This window comes from Ptychodera flava, chromosome 16 (genome assembly GCF_041260155.1).
Source record: "Ptychodera flava strain L36383 chromosome 16, AS_Pfla_20210202, whole genome shotgun sequence".
Classification (NCBI taxonomy): Eukaryota; Metazoa; Hemichordata; class Enteropneusta; family Ptychoderidae; genus Ptychodera; species Ptychodera flava.
In genome coordinates, this window is record NC_091943.1 from 7,941,677 (window position 1) to 7,961,632 (window position 19,956).

At 38.3% G+C, this 19,956-nt stretch overlaps 1 protein-coding gene across 4 annotated transcripts; it reads right to left on the minus strand.

The window, feature by feature from the left end:
- Positions 1-3,635: 3,635 nt before the first annotated feature.
- On the minus strand, positions 3,636-19,463 carry LOC139152695 (galactose-3-O-sulfotransferase 3-like). Of its 4 annotated transcripts, XM_070725984.1 has the most exons (6): positions 19,313-19,463; positions 18,979-19,088; positions 10,633-10,736; positions 6,625-7,802; positions 5,731-5,963; positions 3,636-5,554 (listed from the first exon to the last, which is right to left on the minus strand). In XM_070725984.1, the coding sequence occupies exons 2-6, from the start codon at positions 19,012-19,014 to the stop codon at positions 5,477-5,479; spliced, it is 1,629 nt and encodes a 542-aa protein (XP_070582085.1). In that variant the 5' UTR covers positions 19,015-19,088; positions 19,313-19,463; the 3' UTR covers positions 3,636-5,476. The 4 variants fall into 4 exon arrangements, with proteins under 4 accessions (XP_070582085.1, XP_070582086.1, XP_070582084.1 ...); XM_070725985.1 differs by having other exon boundaries at positions 6,625-7,799; positions 18,979-19,438; XM_070725983.1 differs by having other exon boundaries at positions 18,979-19,437.
- Positions 19,464-19,956: the final 493 nt, after the last annotated feature.

The window sequence follows — 19,956 nt, forward strand, 5'->3', positions numbered from 1 at the left end:
CCACTGGTTGTTACAACGGTATTTTAATAACACAGCCTGCGTCCTCCGTTCCTTTCATCCGAGCTGTCGGTTATAGATAGGTTCCTGATGCGCGGCTATTCGTGTCAGAGTACATTTCAGTTGCAATTGTTAATCGTCGAGGTGCAAGTCAAAGGGTTATTCACAATAGACTACAACAAAACGATGAATTTTATTACAAATAAATTTATTACAAATTTATCACAAATATTACAAATTGTAAATATCGCAAGAATATATCTGGTCAAATGAAATTTTAGTCGTCAAGTTAGTATCAGAACGGATGAAAAGTTCTCAACATAACTTTCCTTGGACAATTGTCTATAAAATCTAACGTGAATGTAAACGCAAACTTTCACACACTTTAACTCACTATGTTTTGAAAGATTTTAGTCCACATTAGACAAAGTTCGAGAGGAAATTCAGTACATATTTCTAAATGATCAACATACATGTCATTGTGTACTATAGGATTAATTTCAAAGGGAGTACTTGTTAACTCAATGTTCGTTGTCAACAAACTTCCCTTGCATAATATTTCGTGGCAATTCAACGACACTGTCTTGATTACAATCAGCAACTCCAAATAAGGTCACTTGCAGTTTCCAATTAAGGGCATGGTGACGTAAAACGGAAAGGATAACAGGGTATACATATATTGAGAAGGTCACTGAGGGAAATTCATTCAATTTTAACTATTGCCGTAACTTACGTAGCATCAAGTACACTTCTGTTCATAGGGCGGGTATGAATCTTGTGCATACGAGTGCGTGTCCAGGAAGACTGTCTCTTAAATGATATTGCCAGCGTCTACCGCAATAATTGTTCCTTTTCTTTGAAGTTTTGAGTCCCATAATACCTTGTAGTAGTATAACTATTAGGAACAAAAGCTGTCGTTTTTATCACATTTTCATTATTTATGTCCTGGTCGGATGACAGTTACATTACTTCATATTGTAATTTGTAAGCACTGACATTTGATATTGCACACATACAAAAATTGAGGTGAGAATGTGAACATTGAGGGCGTAGAGCGAGACGCTGTATTTTATAAAAGGAAAAACAGAGGAATGTGTACATGAAAGTTTCAGCTAACGGTGGTCAAATACTCAGAAACTCGATCAGTTCAGTTCTATTGACGTGGAATTTAGATATCAACCCAATAAATAAATTAAATGCACTTTAGAAAAACTCGAGTGATTGTTAACATTTAAAATATATTCAAATTCGAATGGAAACACAAAGTGTACATATTTGCTTTTTATGAAAATTTTAACGTTGGGATGACCCTCAGCATTCTCAGAGACATGAAGGGTTATTAGGAACCGTTCAGTTTTTTACGGCCGGGGGCCGGCAAAATCCGGGGGGGGTCATCCTAATTTGGAATCCGCGAAGGGGGGGGGTCATCGCTTTTTCACTGGTAGGAAAGGGGGGTCACCACATTTTCAAAAACATAATACCTACAATAATGTACACTTTATGCCATGGTCATGATCGACCCTCTTTGCCGGCGGGCCGCCTTCGGCGGCCCACTACAATAAATTGACTTTATGTATTACCAATGACCCTCTTAACGGGCAGACGCCTTTGGCAGACCACTCCAATTAGGTTTACTTCGTGCAACGGCCATGATCGACCTCTTTAACCGGCGGGCCACCTTCGGCGGCCCACTACAATAAATTGACTTTATGTATGTAATAGCCCATGACCCTCTTAATGGGCGGACACCTTTGGTGGCCCACTAGAATAAAGTTGACTTTCCGTAATGGCCCATGACCCTCTAAACCGGAGGCTGCCTTTGGCGAACCACTCCCAACGGTCCCTTAGTTAAATGCATTTTGTGATTTAATTTCGGCTCGAACGAATAAAGTATGCGTGTCCCTGGATGATGGAAAAGAGAGGAATTCTATACAGCGTCATTAGGATTTACTCGTTCGACTTGCCAAGTACTCGGGATCTTCTTCATTTAGAGAACTGTATGGAGAGTCATTTTCTCTACGTTTTATTTATTTCTAGGCAGGCAAGTTACACTAGCCTTCACCCAAGATACATCTTCTCCCGTGTCTTGATATGTCCTGGTGCATAAAAGCAGAGAATGCTACAGTCATGAGCATGGGGCTTTAAACACTACCTAAAAAGGCATTGCTTCAATAAGACAATACATAAAACGAGTTCCGACCGGATCGAAAATATCAATGGAGTTCTCGAAGTGATCACACGAGATATAATTTACATATCAAAATTAGTGATAGTATGAGTGATATTAAAGATAGTAGTAGAGTTGAACGCTTCGAAGAAGTATAAAAAAGTAACAACTCACCGCGTTTAAATGTGAGATATTTGTATCTTTAATAGAAAATTCACAGGTGGGAAAGGGAGAAAATGGCACCTTTCCCAAAGGTCATCCCTGCCATCCATCTCCGGTGCTGCATGTCCAAGGGCGCCCTCATCAACCCTGATAACAACAAAGTTGCCTGCTGGCACAGGTGCATGGTATTCTATGTTTTCAAGAGTAGACTCACCCTACATTGCTCAATATAGTGTGTGAGGGCGCAAACCGGACACATTGCAGAGCGTCTGAGTGCGCCAGTGGATGAGGGACTGTGGCTAGAATTTTCATCAGAGGGCGCACATCAACATTGTAAGTATTGTATGACTTTGCCAATACAATCGGCTGTGTAGGGTCTGACAGAAGGAAAACGAACAGGAAATTGCAAATTTCAGGGACAGATAGTAAATTTGCTAGCCATGTCATGTTCCAGGATGCCTTGGATACATTTTTGGAAGACTTTTCCTTCACTGAACGATATAACTATTTCCTTTACCTGTTTTAGCAAATTGTGCTGTAAACATAGTTCACGAAATGCAAGGCAAACTCATCAAATTGCTGACTGAATGGCAAGCATATTGGGAAAAATCATCATAACGAAATGAATAAATTGAAAGAAATAGACAGGCAGTTAGTTTTTGTAAGTACTATTCTTGAATCGAGGAGAAACTTTGAAGAAAAGTTGTAAAAGTTATAAAGATTGGTGACCATGCGAGTTAATAAAGACAATTTCCCACAATTATTTACAATCTATTTATTTTATTTGTTACTTATTTGTCTGTTTCTTTTTTATCTTTTTATTTGTGTTCATTTGTATTTGTTTATTTACTTGGCCCTTCCATTTTCGTGCAGTTTCCTTTTCCTATCACAGATGAGTAAAACATCGGAATACTAGCAAATTTCTACAGGTCACGCGATACCTTATAATCATAAGGTTATTAGTGTTTCCTGTACACCTTCAAGTCTCAAAATATAGACTGGACTGTCTAAAAGCATGTCACAATACAAAGTATTTAGCTTGTCAACACAGTCTACATAATTGTCACCTGTACACTGTCAACGATAAAATTAGCAATCCGTATTGATTTGAATTCACTTGTCAAAAATAACGTGCATTTCCCATGTACGTGCGCCGCCTCTTGACAAGATAATAATAGATAACGCAACACATTTTTATGCAAGAATTACATGTAATCTAGCCCATAAACAACAGTAAAGATCGGATTCCCTAGATATGTCACTTACTGAGAATAAACTGTTAAAAATACATTTGACAGCGAGAGAGGTCAATGTCTAAACATCACAAAGTTTATTGACCTACAGAAATTTCAAATTTAAATTATTTAAATTATGACACATATAGTAAGCTTACTGTGATGCTTAATAAGCGTTAAAGTTCTACTGCAATAAGAAATTGCGGGTTGTCTGATCCAGTATCTGCTGGTATCTGCTTATTATGTAAATGTTGTAGGTCAGCTTTACATTTTATTACATGCCTCGTATATCGAACATCGTGCGTTCGGCGGGATTCAATGGTAACTGGTTGATGACGTCGAGGGCCACCTTGTCACCACTTGACTGAAAGTGAACCGGGTCTACTTTAAGCTTGACACCTTAAGCTTGACACCTTCGAGATTCATGAAAGATTGAATTACATGTTTTACATAGGAATTATTGCTTCCATAGAATTATGCATTAACAATTCGATAAACCGCATAACAGTTTCAATATATTAATGCGCTGTTCGATGATGAAAATCGTCAGTTCTTATTTTTAACGGATTTCGTGTACAGGCATCGAAATGATGATCATTTTGATATAAACTCAACAATTATCAGAGAAAATCATTTAAGAAAGACATGTCATAAAAAATTACAGTCATAATAGTCGGGTAAATGGTCACCTACCCTCGGGCACATTACCCCTTGTTTTGGTTATAATGTTTTGATATACGTAAGAATTTATGTATGCAAAATGAGTACCTCATGAATTCCATTAATTTCATTCACATATAGATGACTCACTCTCCAAGCAAATCGTGCTGTGAATGTGACGATGGAAATGGACAAAATATATAGAGACTTGAAAGGGAATCTCGGCATGATCGTACTTTAGAAAAATATTCTAATAGTTAGCAATCGCTAGGTCTCAATGAAGACCTCAGATTTTTTTGACATATACTTCACTGTCTCCGCGAAAACCCTGCTACTTAAAGAAAGAAAGAGAACTCTCGAAGAAGATATTGTTACAAACTTTGACTTAACGGCCCAAATAACTTGCAAACGTTATTTTTCTCGTTACGTCTTGGAAATCTTGACTTTGTACGATAGCGTAATATGGCTCTTCTCTACGCTTAAGTTAAAATGCACCTTGGTGGAAGACTATAGTCAAACTTTCCACGAGAAAACTTTCAATAATTCTTTTTCCAAATCAAGACTAAAAGTCAGGATCTTAGTGCAAAATTTGGTACAAGGGAAACAAATTAGCTAGATTACCGTTATTTGAAATTCAAAGTGTTCCCATACCTGTGTGCTCTCCACGGAAAAAAATACATTTTTGAAATTTTGTTTTTACAAAAGACAGTGAAAATTTTACTTACTCGAAGAGTTTTAAAATGAGCCAACAAAAGTGATGATAGATGAGATCAGAAAAAAACTGTACAAAATTATGAGAGTCTGAAAGTCTGATCCTGAGACGCATATCTCCGAAACACGCTACCTCCACCAGTAAGATAAAAGATAGAAATCCGATGGCTTTTCTCCCATGTAACTAACTACATAATAATAATAAAAATTCAGCTGCCAGAAATTGACAAAGTATCAAAGTGTATAGAAATAAATCCATCATTTGGCATTTTCTACTATTGTATTGCATTAAAAAGTGGGAGACTTATTGTTGGCTCTCTGTGGAAACTTCATTCTTGAACGCACAAATACAGGATTACTCCTTGAAGAAGATCTCCTTGTATGAGGCAGATCATTTGAAGATTTCATGTTCCAGTAGTCTTTCAAAAGCTTCCTGTCATTTTCTGCATTGAAAATTGTCTTAAATTTCATTGAGAGTCCTTTCGCTCTTTGCAAAATCCTCAAGGGTCTATACGAGCCACAACATGAGCACTTTGAATAGGGGTCAGCATTCGCCTCCCTTCAGATGGACACTCCGGATTTGAAAATTGTTCTTGTACACTTTCTTAGCTTCTGTGAGAACCTGTGGAGAAAAGTAGAAAAAAAACAATTCAATATTCTTGAGTGACGATATTTTACGAAATCTCTCTCTCTCTCTCTCTCTCTCTCTCTCTCTCTCTCTCTCTCTCTCTCTCTCTCTCTCTCTCTCTCTCTCTCTCTCTCTCTCTCTCTCTCACCCATATGCAATTATCCCCATACCTGGAGGTTAGACACATTATAAAGCTCGTAGTTGGCCGTATATGCGTCATTTCCGGGTTTGACAATTGTAGCAGCCGGTAATACCAGGTTTGGAGAATTCACAGAAAAGTATACATCCAGTGCGCTAGAACTCTTTGTTGCAGGCCTGGGCTTTGCGTAGTTCAGCCTCAAACACTGAGTCTGACCTCCATGTTTGTTAGACACGTGTCTGATAGACATCGGTTCCTGGACTCCTGTACGGGATAGAATCGCGGGGTACATATATTACATAACGTATAAATCTACATATTTAAAAGAGCAATTTTAAAGAGCACAAATTCGTTGGGAAATTCACTGGTACAGGCAAGGTTATGATGAGAAGAGATATCAATATTGTTTAGTCGTTATATTGCGATTAAAATGAAAAAAAATGATGATGATGATGATGATGATGATGAAGAAGATGATGATGATGATGATAATGATGATGATGATGATGATGATTATGATGACCATGATCATGATAATTATGACGATTGAGGACTCGTGATGGTGATGATCACGTGGCGGTGTTGGGTGATCATTATTGTCAACATTTTCTAACGATATTATATTCAGTTACACTGAATATATCATCATCATTATCATCATTCATCATCTTTATCAAAATCATATCATCATCATCATCATCATCATCAACCAACAACAACAACGATAACAACAATAACAAAACCACGAACGACATGAAGTTTGTGCCCTGAAGAGCATTGCAAGTTTATGAGCGATCATCTGACGATGTATTTCTTTACATTTGAAAGTAACATTCAGGACATACTAGTGGTGAAGGTCAGAAATTGTAGCATTGCATCAACAAGGCTGTCAGGTAGTATTCGATTTCTCTTGTTGTTCGCTTACCTCTCGGTGTCACAGATACACTGCCTGGGCCATGGTCGTGGAAGTCAATGTTCACGAAAGAATGAGAAAATCCTTCAAGTAGAGTTCTGCAAAAACTTCCCGTGCCCTGTTCATTTTCTCCAGCCTCGGCGAGCAACTGTAGCGTCGAGTGACTTAGTTGAGCTGTGGCGCCCCTGTTACAATCATCGGTTACTGCGTCTCTGAGTTTTCGAAACTGCTCTAAGTCTTTTTCAAAATCTGGTCCGTAATCCGCAATTCTCCTCCACAGCGTTTTGTTGAAGCGGTCGTATAACTTGACGTCAACATTGTTCCACTTGTGAATTTTATCCGCCAATGTTTTAGTCATTGGCGCTCGTTCACTTCGCACCCTCCTGGCTATATATAGGATGTCAACTATTTTCCAACACAGGAGGTCTCTTAAGATTATCAAAGAATGGTCGTAATATTCGGTTACGATCACAAAATCAATTTCTTTCTCCAGCTGGGCAAAGTATTCCTCCACTAAGGTATCATTGTCATGGTAACGATGCTGCAAGCCTAGATGCCATGTCTGGCCGTTCCTTGCGACGCTCCAACTAAGCGATCCTCGACGCATTTTCGAACGGTAGTAATCGGGCTTAGTAAAGTATTCGTCCAGAGTTCCAAATCTATCATTCGCCGTCACATGATTCGAACGCACCACAGGTTTGACATATCTGTTGAGATGGAAAAAACTGAAAGCCGACTCAAAATTAGCGGATGGCTCCCGAACTATTGAGACGTATATTGTTTGGACAACGTTTGGTTCTAATTTTAACCCATCATTGCTTAACTTTACCAAATGTGTCCTGTCACCCTCTAATAGCAGTCTCCGTTTGTTTCTGCTTATGGGCGGACTCGGCAAAACAGCGCCCTCTGGATTCTTCCCGGCGAAGTGGTATGTGTAAAAGTTTCCGTAATATTGCTGCGTTTTATGGATGAGCACCTGCCGAGCGAGAGGAAAGCGGTTCTTCCTGCCGAATCGATCAAGGAGAGTGACCAGGGTTGTACTTCCCGTTTTACGATTGAATATGTAGACAACATCTTTCAACGTCACTTCACATCGTACCCGCTGTTCTTCTGTCGTTACTGTGGTAGCAGCTGTAGTCTTATGGCCGACGTCATCGAAATGTTTCTCCGCCTCTTCGCTGGATATACTTCTGAGTAAATTACAAAATGAGATCATTGTTAGAATCTCGCCCATCGATAAAAGTCAGCTTTGTCCCCTTGAAGCCAAATTATGTTAGTAGAATACAGTTTTATATTCTAATGTAAACACATAATCGAAATGCCCAGTATTTTTAAATCTCCATGTGAGCGATGTCCAATATTGTCAGACTCGGCTATTTCTGTAACGCATATGGTACGTACAAGGGAGTGCACAAGTGCCGGCTAAAGGTTTTTTGAGTATACGGTAACTGTAAATGTTAGTGGATTTTGAAATTAGTACACTATCATCAACGTGAAATTCAACAATGACTTCGAGAGCGCTCTGTACCTCGTGATATCACGGCCCTTCCACCAAACCGTGGTGATATACGAGATAATACGGCTAGTTTTCAATCGGGTTCGAACCCACAACATACGGCATGTCAAGCAACAATTTTGTCTGTTAATCCTTGCCATCTCCGTGGTTTAACTACAGTCACAGACACGGACAAGGGGAAAATTCTGTTTTTCTCCTTTTTCTCCTTATCTGTACCAGAGTTTAGCAATGCTATTACTCATATTACAGTTTGCGAGTCAAAACTAAACTTACGTTGGCACATTTACTCATAAACAATGATCCTCAATCATTCAGAGAACTTGACGTAAACCATGCACATGGTTCCTCCAGGGCCGTGCATAACAGTCCAGATGGACAACTTTGAAATGCAATGACATACTCGTCCCCGTGACCTCGGGCCATCGATTAGAATCAATAATTTTCGGGAAAATAACAGCTGAGTAAAACTGTCAAGAAACCCGCAGATTCTATTGAAAATTTCACTCCTCCTTCCAAGCAAAGATTTTAAAACATTATTCAAGACGGGATGACGTGGCTAGTGTAAAGGTCATACTATAAATTCATAAAATGAACAGTTTCCCATCTGTGCATAACAAAAGTAATTACTAAACTCGCCATCTCCAATTAGCTGTTATATAATACAATACGATAATTCGCCGGACTCTTTGTTTATCAGTGGACCGGCGTAGGAACCATGGCACGCCCGCACAATGCACTGTATTTCAAACAGTTTACAAAACTATGCGTATGGGCATGGTCCCGGTGGAGGGACCGTGGTATGAGACATGCCAAACGTTATCAGCGTTACTCTTTGTACCGTAAGGAATCGTACAAACGTAGTTGTCCCAGTGCCTGAGTGCCAGTCAGTGTTTTGTCGGAAACGGTTCGCTTAGTTGTATACGCTATCGTCATATGGATAGATTTCTTCTTTTGTGTACAATGCCTGTAACATGTGACGATTTTTCCCACTTGTTGTTTTAATGTTTACTACAGTTTCTTGATCGACTTGCCAAAGCATGTTGAAACGCCAATTGCAACTATTCAACTTAACAACTGTACTTTTCAGACTTTTAAAATACACTGTAGAATTAATTCACTTGCCAACAATGATTCAGTCTACATTCAACGTGTACACACTTGTTGACAAGCTGAATATTGTTTATCCCAATATGCTTTGAAGAGTGGAACAAGTAACCGTAGCTGACAATTAAACAACAAACACATTGGGAAAAAGTCATCAAACAAATTGCAGATGCTGGCCCTCTAAGAGTTATCTGGTACCAAATTAGAGCGTTGTAGTATTTACAAGGAGAGATGACATAAAAATGTGGAATAATTTTTCAGCCAAAATTAACACGATTTGAACTAATTTAGATAATTGGATATCGTATTAATGTTGGTTTAATCAGCAAATGTAAGCTCATCTACTTTACCCTTTTCGCAATTCACTTGTTTCCATGAGTAATTTGTGATATATCTACTTTCAACCATGGCACCTATCACTTTTGATAACTTTGAACACTTAAAAGATCCAATTATCCCAAATTAGTTCCAATCATGTTAATTGAATTTCTCTCTAATAAAATTTCCCATTTGACTGATTAAATTTTAATTTATCATCAGCATACGCAAATTTTCAAAAAGTTTACTTAAATGTACATTTGTGACGTTTTCAACTTTGTTGGAGCAAGCACGCGTGTATAGGCATTTACTGCGTCAGCTAACAACCGTGATCTTCACGGTGAATTCGAACTTTGTAGATTATATCTGCTGACTGCTGTCCCTGTTCACGGTCCTTTGTCGATGGACCGTGCCCTGTTGTTTCAAAAGTTACCTACTTCGGGCACATTTTGCTTCAAACAAACACTCCCGAACGAGTTTCGACATGGACGCAATAGTCACCCTGTCTGTCTTTCATCACAATAAAAGCAGCAATAAAGTTTGCGCCTATTTATCTGAGATTCAAAAAACCCAAAATAAGCAAATTTAGCAGTATTACGAGAAAGAACTCATTTATTGTGTTTGACTATAAACAGTAGTTCCAAGGCCAAGGCTTGGCTTTACTGTGAGACTGGCGTAAGTGTTGCAGCGATGAAACTTTAGTCAGAGTAGACTCTTCAGTTTAGCGTCGTGACGTCATTGAAACCATGGAGTCGAGTTTTGCACCTACTCAGAGTTACCTCCATGGTGTTACCATGGAGGTAGAAAGATGCTACAGATTAAGTCGCTGTCTGTATATTACCATAACACCTCTCTGAAAAGTGCTCCTACCAAAATGGCGACCGTTATCTTCGTGTGAGATCGACGAACAACGCACATCAAACGCAAACACCATGGTGTCACGCCTCCACAGCCGTATAACAGAGTCTGTTTGTGTGTCAAATCATTGACAGTAGACACTGCTGTTTGTGGTTAAATTGTCAAGTTATAAAGGTCCATCGACAGTTAATCAGGGAAACACACAGATACAGGCACCAACCTACCTGTACTTTGGCCTCACGATGGAATAAAAGTTGCTGCTTTGCCAGGAAATATATGACATAATGATCACAGTAGTCACGAACATTACTCCAAAAAACGACCCAATCTGGAATAAAAGATGAGAAATTGTAAGATGTTGACACTGAACTATAAATGCTAGTGTCATATTATATACTCCCGCATATGAATGCAATCACTCAACATTGCGATATGCAGCATTTATGTTTTTCCTTTTCGATACCTCGGTTATTAATCACCAACCAACCAATCATCTATTTACAAGCCCACCTTTCAGTCTCCTTATCAACCTACATCCATACTTGTCCACTAACCCATTTTCTCAATCACATCATCATATTCATCCACATACTGATGTCAACAGCACTCATCATCAAAACGATGTTGATGATGATGATGATGATGATGATGATGATGATGGTGAAATTGATGATGGTGGTGGTGATGATGATGATGATGATAATATTGATGATGGTGATGGTGGTGATGGTGATGATGTTGTTGTTGATGATGATGATGATGATGGTGATGATAATGATGATGATGATTGTGGTGGTGGTGGTGGATGCTATCCTCAAATTTGTGATAGTTATGATGACAGCTACCGTTTCTCATCATTATCATCAAAACGACTATCACCACCACCATAATAATTTTAGTATGCTCACTTTCATTGAGCAACGTGTTGCCAACATTGCAAGTAAACAGATTGTTTTCAAGGATCAAAGACCAAGATTCTATTATAATCTCAAGAGGCTACTTCAGTCTGTCGTTTTTCTTGTCATGACAATTTCTTGACGAGATATGGAAAGATCTGTGTATGTTTTACGATGTCAAGGTTTTTCAGCTCGCCAGGTATCGGGCTATTGACACTCAGGTGTCAAGACAGACTGTGTAATGATTTCTTTAGATATATTATCTAAAACAGATCTACACAGATTATATTCAGAGGTGAGAGACTAATATTCAATTATAGCTAAAGAGGCTACCTCTGTCGTCTTGGTTGCATAGACTAAATAGGTAATTAATAAATAGGTTTGATACAGTCAAGTGTCCTGACGAGTGAGTCACGCGACTCGCGAAACAACGTTGTAGAGATGATATTGTACGATCATTTCTCCAGCAACCCTTATATATTCCGCTCTATTTTTGTATCGGACCAGACGAACTGCATACTTCTTGTGTGTATATATATATATATATATATATATATATATATATATATATATATATATATATATATATATATATATATATATATATATATATATAGTCAAAAGTAGTTAAACAGTTTAAATTCACTCGGATGGAAATAAATACAGCAAACATGTGAAGTAACGTCATGCATGTCTCTATGATTGTGTCATATGAATGATGAAGATGAATGATGAAGATTTGACATCAGCAGGATATATATATATATATATATATATATATATATATATATATATATATATATATATATATATATATATATATATATATATATATATTGTTACGTGCAGAAAAACGAACAAAAGGGTGAACTCAGCAGTTAACGTTTAAACAAATTTTATTACAAAAATAAAACTAATTGCTAAGTCAGGGATAGAGTACAAGCTTTAAAAGTGTACAGACTACTTATCTCAGCTGGGACGGCAAAGCTCCAGTCTCAGAGTTGTAACAGTCAGTCGAATGAATGAACAGTCCTTTGGCTTGCAGGCTTGAAGCTGCACAAAGTCCACAGTATAAATCCAGCGTTGACAGTGAAGGTCTTGAAAAGTCTTGAGAATGACTACTGCTGGAGTTTAGTAACACACAGAGACACGATCCCAAAAGTCTGACTGGAAGCTGTGCACGTCCCTTTTATAAAGGCATGTAAGAACAATCTAGAACTTTTATTGACATGCTAATTACTGTTCTAAAATTATCTCCCTTACACAACTAATCAACTTTCCAGAACATTCCAAACATGACTAATTGAATTCAAGGTTGTGAGGTCATCAAGGGCAGTGACCTTGGGAATGTTCTAGACTAATTGAACTCAGGTCATGATGAGTGTGGGGGAAATGACCTACATAACACACCCCCTCTTCAAAAAAAGAAATTTTTCAAAGAAAAATCTTTCTTTTACAAATGTAATCTTGAAAAGGATTTAAGTACTCAAATTTTGTTTTACTCTAAAGTAAAATTTCTTGAAAGTGAACAACAATAAAATTTCTTGAAAGTGAACAACAATAATTTCTAAATACGAGAGAGACAGTCTGCAATTAAATTGTCTCTGCCTTTGATATGTCTAATGTCAAGATTAAACTCCTGTAACATTAAACTCCATCTTAGCAATCTCTGATTTTTGCCTTTAAATTTCTGCAGAAAAACAAGAGGGTTGTGATCAATATAAACCACTATTGGCTGATTTGAAGAAGTAACATAAACTTCAAATGCTGTAAAGCTAATATCAAAGATAACACTCTTTTTCAATTGTAGAGTAGTTTCTCTGGGATTTGTTAAATTTGCGTGAAAAATAGCAAACAGGATGATCTATACCATGACTATCCTCTTGCAATAAAACAGCACCAGCAGCCGTATCACTAGCATCTACAGCTAATTTGAATGGCAAAATGAAATCTGGTGCAGACAACACTGGGGCACTTTGCAGTATGGCTTTAAGTGTATCAAATGCCTGTTGGCATTGCTCTGACCAAACAAACTTTACTTTCTTTTTAAGTAAGTTAGTCAAAGGCTCAGTAATTGTGGAGAAATTTGGACAGAATTTTCTGTAGTAACCAGCCATACCGAGAAAGCGCATCAGTTGTCGTTTGCAGTTTGGTATGGGAAAACTTGAAATGGCACTGATTTTGGCATCAACAGGTTTTACCTCACCCTGTCCTACAGTATGTCCGAGGTAAGTTACCCTTGCCCAACCAAACTCAGATTTGGCAAGGTTGACAGTCAACATTGCTTTGCTCAGTCTCTCAAAGAACTTCCGCATGAGATTTCTAGTTTTCTTAGTTCAAAAGTAGACTCGGGCTCATAATCTTTCAAGGTGGATTCCTCAAATGGCCTAAATCAACTAAATGTTTTTTTCTGAGGGAATCAAATGTGTCCTGATCAAGGTCATCCATTTCCTCTGGTTTAAATTCCGCATGATTAAATTTTGCTGAGTTCACAGTATACAGTAGTTTTGAAAAGGCTGGCAAAATGTTGTCAAACGGCTCAAATGTTCGTCTCCCGGACGAGCCCCCAATTTTGTTACGTGCAGAGAAAACGAACAAAAGGGTGAACTCAGCAGTTAACGTTTAAACAAATTTTATTACAAAAATAAAACTAATTGCTAAGTCAGGGATAGAGTACAAGCTTTAAAAGTGTACAGACTACTTATCTCAGCTGGGACGGCAAAGCTCCAGTCTCAGAGTTGTAACAGTCAGTCGAATGAATGAACAGTCCTTTGGCTTGCAGGCTTGAAGCTGCACAAAGTCCACAGTATAATCCAGCGTTGACAGTGAAGGTCTTGAAAAGTCTTGAGAATGACTACTGCTGGAGTTTAGTAACACACAAGAGACCGATCCCAAAAGTCTGACTGGAAGCTGTGCACGTCCCTTTTATAAAGGCATGTAAGAACAATCTAGAACTTTTATTGACATGCTAATTACTGTTCTAAATTATCTCCCTTACACAACTAATCAACTTTCCAGAACATTCCAAACATGACTAATTGAATTCAAGGTTGTGAGGTCATCAAGGGCAGTGACCTTGGAATGTTCTAGACTAATTGAACTCAGGTCATGATGAGTGTGGGGGAAATGACCTACATAACAATATATTATATATATATATATATATATATATATATATATATAAAAGCAGAACGTTATAAAATAAACAGATACTTCAAGTACAAAGTGATGAAATCTATTACTTAAGTTTCATGCATACTGCAATCCTCTGATAGAAGTCTATCCATCTGAGGACAGCAGGATGCATGAAACTTAAGTAATATATTTCATTACTTTGTACTTGAGGTAATCTGTGTATATATATACATATATATATATATATATATATATATATATATATATATATATATATATGTGTGTGTGTGTGTGTGTGTGTGTGTCTGTGTGTGTGTGTGTTTGTGTGTGTGTGTGTAAAATCTTGCAATTTTCAAAGAGACAGTCAGAACTAAACATATCCTTTTGAAAATGTTTATCAACAAGTTGAAATTTCTTGTCGATGTTAGTGTCCGAGTTTTTAATGAAAGTGAGGTAGTGTGAATCACATTATGTTACATTTTCTGCTATTACTTCTCCTATTTGAATGGTTGGTCTTGACACGTTGACTTGTAGTGACCTGTGTATTTAGCAAAAATACCCTTGATATTGTTGTATTGCGTTTGCTTATTGCGTCAGGGATGTGTTTAATTTTAGTCTGTTGGCAGTTGATTAGACTGATTAAGGACTTACATTGTTTGGTTGTTTGGTTTACTATACGGACAGAACTTGCCGTCATCCAAATTAAATGTCTCATCCAAGAAATTTGTTATTTTCATTGATCCAAGAGGGTCTATGTTATTTTCTGGTTTGTCTCGGTCATGATCTTAAGACCAAGGTCACAAAATACCTTTGTGACTTCTTTGTTTATCATTTCTGCCTCGCTGCCTGTGACAGTCTTGAGTACACTAATACTGTGTTCCCACTAGCCAAACCAACGCCGCCGGTAACTAACGGTTTTCATTGGTAAACACCTGTGGATTAACCCTTAATCTCTACTTATGTCCATACACGGAATTTCCTCCGGTGTTTTGAGGAAAACACCGGTGTTTTGCGCCCTCTACGTTCAATATATGTCTATAGTACAGGTTGGATATAAACAACAATGGCGGATGTCCAGGACGCAACTGTAGCGGCGTGTCTCCTGTATTTTCACCTTCATATGCGATCCAGACGGATTCAACAGTTCAATCGTCGCCTCAGGAATGCATAAATGGACTCACAACGAGACCCAAACATTGATATTCTTGCCTCGCTATTCGATGAGCAAGATCACTAAAACCCATTAAAATAATTTTTCACAAACCAAACAAAGGAAAGAATCTACACTGCGACTGATGAGAAACCACACTCGGTTTCGAAACGCTAGCGTCAAAGGGCCACTCTATCAACTTTGTAACACCATAGGTCCGGCTGCGTCTCGCCATAAGCTTTCCCCACACAAACAAAAGATTACCGTACACACTAATCCAAACTTCCCTACAAATATCCGAGGCGAAACAAACATTTTTTATTAACACAAACAATCGGATAAGAATGTAGGAACACATTTTTGAAACGAACCAAACACAAACTCGACAAAAAAACATTTTGGATAGTTAGGTGGGCAGCCTCTTTCACACTTTATACATGGGAGCGAGAGATCTGTTGTCTTCCATGGTTCGTGTCGAGTCCAGCTATGCGTACTGTGCACTCGAGCTGATAGGTCAGAGGTAATGTTTTGGACAAAAGTCGTCGCGAGAGGGCGTTTACACCGTCGTTAACCGTTCTGACACACAATTTGCGTCGGCGCGCCGTTGCAGGTCTGACGAAATTCGACGCCGTAGATCGACGCCGTCGCAGCACCGTCGTTAACTGTTCTCACACGTGGTTTTCGTCGTTGTTTACCATAACAACGTGTTCACAACGTTGTTAAATGCTGTGTCAGAACGGCCCTTAATAAGCCTGTCAGCCAGGTATAAGCCGATTTGATCTTTATCATTCTTCTTTTCTAGTGTGCTCCGGATAAATTTTTATTCTCTCTTTTAATCAATGTCGTCAAAGAGAAGGGTCTTCTTGATTGCATTATGATATTAACCATTTTAGCAGAAATCGAAATGTATTCCCTCGCAAAATAAAGCGATTTGCGTGGGAGATCTTCCGAGATAGATGGATAGAAGTTGAGTAATGCGCTATCAAAGTTTATCGGACAAGGATAACTTCTTTGACGTGTCAAGGTCAATCATTGACAAAGCATCGAGTTACTCTAACATAAGCAAACGACGTAATCTTTGTGTGTCAGAAAAGCTACAAATTATGAATGCCGACAAATCTAAGCTCTGAGCTGGTTTGAAAATGTCGCCCACAAAACATATTATCAACCATGCAAAGCTAAGGGTTATTATTTTAGTTCTGACTGTCTGTCTGAAGATTGTAGGATATGAAACTTAAGTAACATATTTTATTAGTTTGTAATTATTTATAACGCTTTGCTTTTAGCATCAAGCCCTGTAATTTCATGTTAACTAAGTTTCGTACATCCTACAATCTTCAGACAGACAGCAAGAGTTAAAATTACCCTTAGCTCTGCACTCTTGTTTACATGGTTGGCACTTACCATCATGCGTGTTGCTAGGCGGAGTTAAAATTTGATAAATAATATCTGTTTTGTGGGCGACATTTTGAACCAGCTCAGAGCATAGATTTGTTAGCATTTATAATTTGTGGTTTTCTGACATGTGTATGTGTGTTTTGTATGTATGTATGTATGTATGTATGTATGTATGTATGTATGTATGTATGTATGTATGTATGTATGTATGTATGTATGTATGTATGTATGTATGTATGTATGTATGTATGTTCAACGATCGAATAGATAGACGAATAAGAATTCAATGAGGACCAGGTACCCTCTTCCTCTGACATCATATAACTTTTGGGAATAGTCTCTGTATATTTGAAGATTCGTTGTGTTGAGACCAATGGTCATCTTCCAGTGGTGACCTCTTATGCACATACCCTATATTTGTAATCTGCACGGGTAGATTCACACAGTATGTACGGTGGTCAAGTTCAGTCTGAAAGATTCACAGTTGAATGAGTATTTCAACCTAAGTAGCAAACAAGCCTTCGATTCAAGTTTGAAGTCTGTGATCATCTGAGAACATTGCTAATGTTCAAGGGCTCTCATATCAGTTAGAATCGACCAAATATTTTGACCGTATGTTTATAAATATTTTGTGTGGTCACTCATGAAGGCATGTTACCAGACGTAATGTAAGCAGCTATCGAGTATACATTCTTTGGTGACCAACGTGGTACTTTGACGAGCAGTCTGAGTTGCCCATTGTGCGTATTGCTCAGTCCTCAGAATGTGGGCTCTCAAATTTTATCAATATTTTTCTGCTCTATCACTTATGGGGGCTCATTAGTTTTTCGAAATCGAAAATGTTATTTTCCTCATAGAGTTAACACGGGGATAGCGGCCATTTTGAATTTCAAATATCTTGAAATATTGGGTAATTTGTGCTCTAGTACAAAATTTTGCACGGTGACCCATGATTTTTATAGTTGATTTGGTAAGAAAATGGTTAAAAGTTTTGTTCAGGAAAATTTTATCCAAAGTTTAAGTATTTCATTTTCGAGGCTAATACATGTACTGCCTTAAAGTGAAAGTTACGTCATTGTTATACTAAGGAAACAGGTTTTCCATTTAGCCTTGCTTCTTCCGCCTAGCAAAGCGGCAAAAAAACAAGACACTGACCCTAGCGGTAAAATTTCAGGGTCGTTCAGATGAAATTGAAAGCGATACGCACTGCAGCAATTCTCAGAAAAATACAAATACATTGATGTTCATAGAGAGGGTATAGTTTCTCCTCAGCACACGTGCCATGGTCGTGCCTCAATGGGAACATTTTTGCCCCTTTCTTGACTGCTTTGAGTAGCTCTTGCATCAGCCAAAGGGAAACTATACCGATTGAAGTCACAAAAATAAGAAAATTTGCGAAGCCTGCGTCTCACCGTTGACATGGGGACACTGTTCGACCATGAAGATCGCACACTATTCAACGCTATTCAATTTTGCTACATGCACCAGCGTGCTACCTCATTGGTCTATCACTGTCAGCTAGCGGCATATTCACTCCATTGTCATCACACGGAGTTGTTACATAAAGCCGTACTTGACAACCAAAAGCGCTGGAGTACGTAGCAGAATATTGCAAAAAGAAAACTCAGAAATGTACTTTCCTTAAAATGGACTGTATTTAGCTTCGTCGATGAAAATGTTCCTTTGACTATACAGCCTGTAGGATATGCAGTGTTGACTGTGTTGTGATGGTCAACATCATTGATAATCCCCAACTCCAAGAGCCCCGGCAAGTGCTATTGTCACCGGTCAATACTAGAATGTCCAAACAACGTCAGCTCGCCATCATGTATTCAAGAAGCCCACTGTACGCTTACAATGTGCGATGCGTGATGACTTATGATAATTTCGGCAGCCTTCGGTGGTAATGTGTCATCTGTGAAATACACGGTGATGCGTCGTCGCGAGTATTATATTAGTAAAACCCTCGTCATAGAAAATTAAACGCTTACCTTTGTCATTGAACTTGATACAGGTGGTGAAGCCATCGTGTTATGTGAGCGATAGTCCGTTATCAAGAAGACAGGTAAGTTGGTCTGGACATCTACGCTACGATAGGCAACTAAATGAATATGAAGCGATGCTATTTACTCACATAGAGAATAGGGGTAAATGTTAACATGAAGAATTAAGATGGTAATCCAAAGGCCTCTCGCCGGGTTACTTTTGCGTTGGGCGTTTTCTGTTTCGTCAACGAGTCATGACAATGTGCTGGAAATTACCCACAAGTCCATCTGATTTGCACCATCGCAGTACCACCTTCGTAATAACACTGTCTGTTCTTACCTTGGGTTTAAGTTGGGACTTATAAAAATATATCGAATGAAATTAAGGTAGCAGTGGAATAGAAACCTCAACATCAAAGGATGAATACATTGGCCGTGTTGGGTACAACAAATGGCGTACTTTTGATAAGCAAGTAATGGGCAACTCTAATGACGGTTTGATATGTAAATTTCTTTTGTCATATCCATTCAGTAAAAATTCAACGCTGTTTGTTTGTCTGGTGTATTTTGATCTTCCTTTTTGCTAAACCAGACGACTTTAGTTTCTTTATTGTACATTAAACTTCTGTAAGGCTGATTTTACGTCAGTTTATCCCTTCCCTCGTGATTTCCCAAATAATTCTAAATGGGAAGTGAGAGTTGAGAGAAAAAGCTTTGCTTAAATTGTACATTCGGTTTTAGATTTGACCTACATTAACAGGGTAGGAATTTCTCTAAACTTGAATTGTACTAGTCAGTGGGAATAATCCAATATCTGTAGCATATTGTGACGGTGTGTTCTCCCCGTTAACGTGGTGAGTTTATGTTGGTGGAGGCTGCTTAATAAAACAACGACGCGAGAGAGAGAGTGATTGCCAATTGTTAAGGGTTGAAAAGAGAACGTGGTTGGCGTTACGTAATCACCCTCACTATTCAGTTTCTCGT

What these genes read in the sequence shown, in the direction of transcription:
- LOC139152695 (XM_070725984.1), bottom strand. Translation starts at nt 19,014, where the DNA reads ATGGCTTCACCACCTGTATCAAGTTCAATGACAAAG. An exon ending in TATCAAGTTCAATGACAAAG is followed by an intron (nt 10,737 to 18,978) that starts GTAAGCGTTTAA and finishes CTTTTATTCCAG; the next exon opens with ATTGGGTCGTTTTTTGGAGT. An exon ending in TGTATCTGTGACACCGAGAG is followed by an intron (nt 5,964 to 6,624) that starts GTAAGCGAACAA and finishes TATCCCGTACAG; the next exon opens with GAGTCCAGGAACCGATGTCT.